Genomic DNA, 9,266 nt, shown 5'->3' with positions numbered 1-9,266 from the left:
TTTTGTAAATGTTTTCTCCTGTTACACTAGTACAGGCCCCTAGCAGTTTCTTGATGGCATTCTTTATCTCTTTCCTTCCTTCCTTCCCTTCTTCCTTCCTGCTTTCCTTCCTTTTCTTCCTTCTTTCCTTCTTTCTTTTTTTTCCTATAATTTAATTTTAATATCCTTTACTATTATGGTTTATCTGCTCTGCATTTCCTAGTTCGGCACTGATCCTCTTAAATATATCAGCTAAAAGTGACCAGACTCCAAATGCAATCAAACGCTTACCTTCTGCTATGGACTGAACTATGTCCTCCCCCAAATTCATATGTTGAAGCCCTAACCTTCAATGTGGTGATATTTGGAGATAGGACCTTTGGGAGTTGATTAGGTTTAGATAAGTTTGTGAAGGCAGGGCCCTGATGATGGGATTAGTGCCCTTCTAAGATAAGGTTGTGAAGGCAGGGCCCTGATGGTGGGATTAGTGGCAAGAGAGCTTATCACTCTCTCTCTCTGCCCTGTGTTAGGATGGCAAGAAGGCAGCCATCTGCAAGTTAGGAAGAGATGTCTCAGCAGAAACAGGCCATGCTGGCACCTTAATGTCAGGCTTCCAGCATCCATAAACTTCTGTTGTGTAAGCCAGCCAGTATTTTGTCATGGCAGCCTGAGCAGACCAGGACACCTCCCTTCCTGCTCCCCACACAGTGTCTAACATGGCACTTGGCTCCCATGGTCTGGGTGACAGACTGGCCCCTAGGATGCCAGCCTTAGGAGACCATTCTTGGTTTGCCCAGAATTGACACACTGATGAGCCCAGCAGGCCCCCGAACTCACACCAGACCGTTCCACTGTTGGTCTGGATTTCTGGACTTCCAGTGCTTGTTTATCCATGCCAGCCATTGGGGAGCCAACAACTTCTTGGGTAAGATACCACATGCATGAATAATATGACAACTGTCTGAGTTGGCAGTAAGGGGTGGCAGAACTTTCCTAGGGATGAGGCCAAGGCTGGCAGATTTCCGGCCTCCATTCAATTCTTGGAGGCCCAGCAAATTCACATGGCCACGTCTGGGGCTCTAGGACTCACTGGTGGGAAGATCTGGACACAGCTGGGATAATATTCTCCTCTGCAGCCACTGGGCAACCTACACAGTTCAGATGTCCTTAGGTCTCCCTCCGGAAGGACCGATGAATGCCTGCTGTCTCCCATGCTTGCCATTCAGCTGCCTCACGCCATGCACAAGAACAGGCGTTAAGTATGAGTGCATCTCTTCGATTCCCTCACCTCCTGAATGGGGATCATGGTAATAACAAATAAGGCTCAAGACTATTTTGAGAATCAAATGAGGTGGAGAGGTCACATACAGAGGCTGAATTGTTAGAGTTGCCATCACCAGGCACTGTTCTCACAACGGTCATACACTGTTTCCTACAGAGCTAACAACACCTGTGTTGTTATGCTGTGTTATGCACATTTTACAGGTGAGTAAATCGAGGCTTGGGGAATTTATTGAACCTGCATGAGCTCACAAAGCTAGTGAGTGTGAAATGTATTTCCCAGTGCTTGGCACACAGGGAGCACTTAATTTGTACTTACTGAATCAGTAAGAGTAGCAGCTTCTGTTTTTTTAATTCAGGTTGACTCCATAGTCCATGTCACCAATATTGTGCTGTACTGCTAAACTCTAACTATAGAGGGCTGTCCACCTGTGAGACACAGTTCCTTCCCATGTGGCCATTGATTTTTTGTTTTTTAATTTTATTTATTTATTTGAGAGACAGAGCAGGAGAGAGAGAGAGAGAAAGAAAGAAAGGAAGCATGAGCAGGGGGAAGGGCAGAAGGAGAGGGAGAAGCAGACTCCCCGTTGAGCAGGGAGCCCGACGCCTGACTCAGTGCCAGGACCCTGAGATCGTGATCTGAGCCAAAGGCAGACACTTAACCGACTGAGCCACCCAGGTGCCCTGGTCATCAGTTTTGATCCCCAAATTGATTACCCTGTAAGTCGGATCCCAGCAGACCTCCTGGATCTTACATCCTGCCCATTTACACCTTTCGTGGGTGACAGATTTTGTATAGGTTTCTATGTGGGCCAAAAATAAAGGACATGTTAGTACTGACACTGTGCTTGATGACAATTTGCTGCAGAGGAGGGAGGGGAATAGGAAAATGACATGCAAGGACCATACATAATAGTAGCTACTCCCTTATTGAATGTTTATCTGTGGAAGGCATTTCATTATGTGTTTTATATATAGTATCATTTTATCCTTATACAACCTCATAAATCAGGGACCCTTTTTCAGATGAGGAATTTGAGAATATCAATTTAACAACTGCTCCATGCAAGTTTCTGTTTCCTAGGAGAAAACAATCATGGTTAAGCCATGTTCTCTGACTTGACAGCCAAAATTTAGCAAAGTCACTGGCATGATTTAGAAGCTGTGTAAGAGCTCTGGACCCTGGGAGCCCTGCATTCAGATCCCTCTCTTGGGGAGTCCTGATGAGCCAGACAAAAGGGGGTTGCCTTCTCTGAGTTTTCTCACATGCAAAAATGGTGATACTTATACAATAAGATGTGAGACAGCTGTAAAAATTACATTGGATAATGTATGGAAAGTACAGTTTGCATGGCACAAATTAAACACTTAGTAAATGTTCACTGTTAACATTATTATGCACATATAGCAGAAAAAAACAAAAACACAGTAAGCCAGCAGATTTGACGTAGAGATGAGGATTTCAGACAGTGAATGTTTTCGGAGCAGCAGAAACCACTTCCTTCCAGCTTGGGGGTGGATGTGGGTGGGGGGCTGTGATCGTCACCATGAAGGTCTCAGCCCTTGTGGAGTTTAAGGCCCTGAGGCCAAGGAGGAGCAAACAGAGAAACAACGGGACCATGTCTGCCTTCCTGATGTGCCCAGTTTCGATGACGACATGTCTATAGGAAGTCCTGGTATCTAAAGTTTTTATTGACTACTGGTTTGAGGGTACAAGAATACTGCCTTATATGTGTTCAGCACTTTTATAGCACCCAGGGTTCTCTCACATGCACGATGTCATTCACGTGGTTCCCTCTCTGACCTCGTGAGAGCCCCATCTCCTCCTTGTGAGATACAATAATTTAGGTGGTCATCCAATTCACATGTGCGGTAAGTGGCCAAGTCAGGACTCAAACTCTCATCTGCCCAACACCAGGTTCAGTGCTCTCTCAGCTCCTAGAATATGAAAGTGAAAAAGTTGTCTGGGTGGACATAGGAAGGTTATTCAAGGAATGATCCTCAGAAGAGAGGGTGGTTGAGTCCCGGTGACCCCACCTGTCACAGATGTATCCTGCATAGTGATATCGCTGGGCAGTCCCCCACTTCAGGGAGCAGTGAGCATGGTCAACCCAGACAGAGAATCTCTTTTATTCCATTTTAATGCAGATGAAAAGCAAGTGTTTCCAAATAAATCATTTTTCTTCATTGATTCTGCAAGTACTGGCTATCCCATTCTGTAACACTGAGAAGCATCTTCATGGAGTGGAAAGAACACAGGCTTTGGAATTAGAGAGATGTGACTTCTAACATGAACTCTGACTCTTACCAGCCCCATGACTTTGGACAAACCATTAAAGCCATTGGGCATCTCTGTCTCTTCATCTTTGAAATGGGGGCCAATAAGACCTACTTGTAGGCTTATTGAGAGGATTAACTTATATAATGTATTCAAGGTGTTAAGATCACAGTGGACTCTTTAAAAAGTCTTGATTTTTATCATCACTTTTATATCAGTTAATTTATAAACTGCAGTTAAAAAAAGACTTGCTTTCTAGATCCAGTGGACTTCACACATAGTGACTAATGGTTATAATATCAGATTGCCAGGCAGTTAGCTTGATTCACCTTCAAAAGAAAAGCTGTGTTTTGTGGTAGGAAGACAGAGAAACTCACTCCCCAGGCCAGGCAAACATGTAGTCAGTCAACATGTGAGTAAGAGGAAAGCTAGAACAATGAAGAGAAAATTTCAGATCTCCAGACTAGGTAAGAGTACTCCAGAGTGTAGGCAACTGGGGATCATTCCAAAATATGACATTTGTCACAGCGTTGTTGGACATTTGTTTTGTTATCACTTTGAATTGGTGGTGTTGAAAAGGTCATGTCAGCTACCATGACTTCAAACAGGCTATATCTTTAATATTTTCATATCTCTGCTTTGGACAGTGGACTTCAGACACTGCTGAACAGAGCTGTGGAGCTCAATAGGATCCTTATACCATCTGAAATCATCCAACAGATAAGCTGCCACTGAGTTTGAAATTTAGGGGAAGATACATAAGGAAGAAGGCAATTACAATGGTCCTGACAGTGCTGTACCAGGGGAAGTAGGAGGTGCTGTGGGGGCTGATAGGAGGACCATCTAATTCAGTATCGGTGATCAAGGCATTACCCATATTAAAACAGTAACCAAGTGGAGGCAAGTGGAAGGAGGGAGGTAGGAGGATGGAGACAACATCCTCAGATAAAGGAACAGAATGTGCAGCACAGAGAAAAAAGAGCATGGCACATTCAAAGAACTAAACAAAGATTAGGCCGTATTGGAATGTATAGTGGTTGGTAAGAAAATGATAAGAGATGGGGATAGAGAGGAAAAAATTCTGATAAACTATAAGTGTACAAATGGTCTGATACATTTTTTATTTAAATTGTGGGTGTGTATGTGTGTGTGTGTGTCGGCTCCACGCCCAACATATAAATGGTCTGATAAACTGTAAGAGGTCTGTTAAATCATACAAGAAGATTAGACTTCATTTCTGAGTGGATGAGAAGTGTCTGAAGTGTTAAACAGGGGCATGCAGAATCTAATCTTCCAGGAAATTATATACAAGGTAGATTGGAAATGAGATATGACGGTGATGAGGATGACAACAAAGAAGAAGAACCACCATCATCAACACCACCACCGCCAAAGTAGAATATATGGCCAAGAGTTCAAGAGCCCCTCTTGTGGCCTCAGATGACTTTACTCCATGCAAACAATAGGGTCAGCACATGAAAGGAACTTGATAAATGAATGCCTTGGTGGTTCATTTGATTTCACAGTTCTCCTTGTGATGGCTGGCACAGCACTCTCAGAATGTGGCACTGGAAGGGGTGACTGATCTCAAAGAGTTAAGTATCAAATAAATTCATGTATTATTCTTGAAAACGACAAAATAAGTTGTGGTTTTATGTTTTGCAAAGATATTTACAAATGAGAGAAGTGTCTGTTTAGCCAAAGTTGATCTTCTCTCCCCCCATCGAACAGAGCTCATTGCAGGCATTGAAAGGTAGGGCAGGAAGAGGAATTGTGGATTATTTTGTACCATGTATTTATTGAAGAGATGGGGAAATCAGCTTAAAGATGGGGAAGGGACACGTTGATGGTCATAAAGCAAGTTAATGAAAAAATAACAGTAGGTTTTCTGAATTGCAGTGTTTAGCCCTTTGGATAGTATCTGTGACCTCATCATTGACAAAAGTGAGGAACAGGTAAATTATCCTAATAATCTATTCCCTAGGGTAACATGCCTCAAGGTATGTTCACGAAGATGCAGGACTGGTAAACAGTAGTAGCTGGTGTGTGTGTGTGTGTGTGTGTGTTGGCAATGGAGGGTGGGGGTAGGGGAGTTCTAGTTTCTTCATATGTTTGGCAATAATGGTAAAAACAAAGCTAAGCAGATTACTCCATTATAATATGTTTAAGAGTTTTTAATGCACCTTTGGAAATCCTAAATGGAAGATTTCCATCATCCTAAGGTACTCCAGGATAACATCAGATTGACATGTTTTTCATAAATTACACTCATCACACTTATTTTAAGTATGTGTCTCTAGAAGTTAATCTGTTTCTCTTGAAATTTAGCTGGAAGCTTTTGACAGATAAAATAGTTCAATGCCTAAATAAATCACATCAACTTCTAGCTTTCAACATTTTATGATCTACTTCAAGAGATTTGGCAGTGTCTACTACCATAAATTGGATTAGTTGTCTTGTGACTGTCAATCTTCTGCCTTCATAAACATGTTTCATTTCAATGCAACATCGAAGTATAATTTCTTATAAGCAAAAATTGAGGATCTGAGTTAAATTTAGCCACACAAGGTACAGGAATGCAAAAGACTTGACTGGAGTGATGGTCAGATGAATGGGCCTTATCTATGACCAGGTAAGTTTGCCCAAGCAAGGCCTCATGGCTAACAAAATCACCTCACATTGTGTAACAGGCAGCCAAATTTCAGAGATGTTAAAATCTGGGATGCGTATGTATGCACTGAATGAAGAATTAATGAACACATTTTTTACATTTTATAGGCCACACTCCAGGAAATGCTGTTTCCCTAGGAAGGACAAGAAACAATGCCCTAGAATCTTGTCAAGCTCTCATCACTGTGTAACCAACCTTTCCAAATTGATATTCACAAATGTCTTAGTCTGTTCAGGCTGCATGACAAATTATCACAGACTGGGTGACTTATAAACAACAGAAATTTATTTCTGTTTATTTCTCACATTTCTGGAGCCTGAGAAGTCCAAGATCAAGGTGCTGGCAGATTCCATATATAGTGAGGACCCGCTTCCTGATTCATATATCACCTCCTCTTCCTATGTCCTCACATGGTAGAAGAGGGGAAGGATCTCTCTGGGTGTCTTTTATAAGGGCACTAATCCCATTCATGAGAGTTGCACCTTCATGATCCAATTAGCTCCCCAATGCCTCACCTCCTAATACCACCACACTGGGAGTTAGAACTTAAAAATATGAATTAGGTCACAAACTAATGATGTAATGTATGGTGATTAACATAACAATAAAAAAGAAAAAAATATGAATTAGGGGAAGCAAATCTTCAGTCTATAGCAACAGATATTTAGATAAATCTTCAGGTCATTTATCAAAGGCATTATTACATTCCTCCCACCATAATCCTATCTTTCATCTAAGGACTCAAGCTATTTCAAGTTTTAAATGGATGAACCTGTTGTGAGATTTTAAGATTTCTGACACTCAATAGTGTATGAGCTAAAAAATATAAAAAGATAAGTGAGAATGTACATTCCAATATTAAAAGTAATATACAAATCTACCTTTATCCTTAAAATTTATTTCACTTTTCTTTTTAAAAATCTTTTGACTCATTTTCTCCACAGTCTTATTTTCTTCTTTTTGCCAAGTTACATCTGAACGACATCTTAAAGCCTTTCAAAAGAGGGAAAACTAAAACATATGATCTTAATTAAGTTTGAGTGTTTTGCCAATTCAAAGTTGTAGTTAAGAGAGTTAGCATTTTATTTTAGAGAGGGAAAGTGGAAGTTTACGATTCAATTCTATTCTTGCTCTATTAAGTCAAAACAAGTCTCTCCGGAGTTCAAAGTCATTTCTCTCTTTAAGTCAGAGTCCTTATTTGATAATGGCCCCAGAACATTCATTGTGAAGCACAGGGCAATTATCTCCATTATAAGTCAAACTATTTCGGATTGTATCTTAAATACTACTAAATTTCTTATAAAAACCTGAAAGAACTTCTCTAATTACTTGCAGTGAGTTGAATGGTGGCCCCCCAAAACATATCCATGTCTCAAAGCCTGTAAATGTGACCTTGTCTGAAAAAAAGGTCTTGTAGATGTAATTAAGTTAAAAGATTGTGAGACTAGATTATTCTGAATTATGAGAATGGATCCTACCTCCATTGATAGAGGGGAGAACATGTGGCCGCAAGCAGAGGAATGCCCGGAGTCACTGGAAGCTGGAAGAGGCAATGAAGGATCCTCCTTTAGAGCCTTCAAGGAAACCAGCTGACACCCTGATCTCAAGCCTCCAAGGTGTGAAGGAATAGATTTGACTGTTTTAAACCACCAAATTTTTGGTAATTTATTAGGCAGCCACAGTAAACTAGTATGCTACCCAAATGCTCACTCAATGTCTTCCCTTTCCTGAAGTCATCAGAGACCAATACTACAGGCTTAAGATTCCACTAATGTAGGGACAATGACTTCAGTTTTCAGTGATATTGTCAAAGAATGGGAGTAGGGTATTTTTTCTGTTCTTCCTGAGGACTTCTTTTTTTCTTTTAATAAATCACATAGTGAACCTTAAGCACTATATACAAGGCAATTGTTAAAGCCTTTCTCTGTGCTATAAAATTTAGTACACCATATTTTACTTTCTCTTGTTTACAATTAATCTATCAAGGGTTTGTTTTAGAACTTCCAATAAAAGATTGAGATGAAAATGCCTGATAGCTTCTACTCTCCTCACTGTGTCTCAGGTTTCTCATCTGTAAAATGGAGATCATATGATAATACTGACCTTATAGGTTTTTGTTGAGAGGTTTGATTGAGTTAATGCACATCAAGAATTTAGGATACAGCTTTCCAACCAGGGCCCGGCAGAATGGCTCCCGCGAAGAAGGGTGGCGAGAAGAAGAAGGGCCGTTCTGCCGTCAACGAAGTAGTGACCAGAGAATACACCATCAACATTCACAAGCGCATCCATGGAGTGGGTTTCAAGAAGCGTGCCCCCCGGGCACTCAAAGAGATCCGGAAATTTGCCATGAAGGAGATGGGAACTCCAGATGCGTGCATTGACACCAGGCTCAACAAAGCTGTCTGGGCCAAAGGAATAAGGAATGTTCCATACCGTATCCATGTGTGGTTGTCCAGAAAACGAAACGAGGATGAAGATTCACCAAACAAGCTCTACACACTGGTTACCTATGTACCTGTCACCACTTTCAAAAATCTACAGACAGTTAATGTGGATGAGAACTAATCACTGATTGTCAAATAAAGGTATAAAACTGCAAAAAAAAAAAGAATTTAGGATACATAGTAAGGGTTGTATACATGGATTGTTATCATTATGAATATTATCATTTTTATTATCATCATTATTATTAATGAACCAGAAACCCAACAACTCTGATCTCAGTAAATACCTAGTCTAAGTTTGGTTTAGCTTGAGTCTCCCTAAATTGAAAAAGTCTAAATATCTATTATGTATGGACAAACTTTTATGGTCTTTCTTCAAACTACAAAACATGATGGCATCATTGTGTGGTAAAGATGTCTTGGACTTCTGAGCTCAACTCCTTGTTCAACAGTGAATTTGCTTTGTAACCAGAATCAAATACTTGTAGGAGGTACATCTTAGGCTGTTGGTTCAACCCTGCTTGTCTTCTCCACCTACACATTAAGGATCCCAGCAGCTGTGAACTAGTCAGAGGTCACTGATGATAGAATCAAGGTTGAGGATGTAATGCAA

The 9,266-nt window shown here is 40.8% G+C and overlaps 1 protein-coding gene across 1 annotated transcript; it reads left to right on the top strand.

The window, feature by feature from the left end:
- Positions 1 to 8,386: 8,386 nt before the first annotated feature.
- Positions 8,387 to 8,802, top strand: LOC112836603 (large ribosomal subunit protein eL31-like). Its single transcript, XM_073876733.1, has one exon. The coding sequence runs from the start codon at positions 8,397 to 8,399 to the stop codon at positions 8,772 to 8,774; it is 378 nt and encodes a 125-aa protein (XP_073732834.1). The 5' UTR covers positions 8,387 to 8,396; the 3' UTR covers positions 8,775 to 8,802.
- The last annotated feature ends 464 nt before the right edge of the window (positions 8,803 to 9,266 follow it).

The sequence above is a fragment of the Callorhinus ursinus genome, unplaced genomic scaffold (assembly GCF_003265705.2).
Source record: "Callorhinus ursinus isolate GAN/ISIS: 27379988/994484 unplaced genomic scaffold, GSC_fseal_2.0 scaffold24, whole genome shotgun sequence".
NCBI classification, from domain to species: domain Eukaryota; kingdom Metazoa; phylum Chordata; class Mammalia; order Carnivora; family Otariidae; genus Callorhinus; species Callorhinus ursinus.
This window is presented reverse-complemented; position numbering and strand designations above follow the sequence as displayed.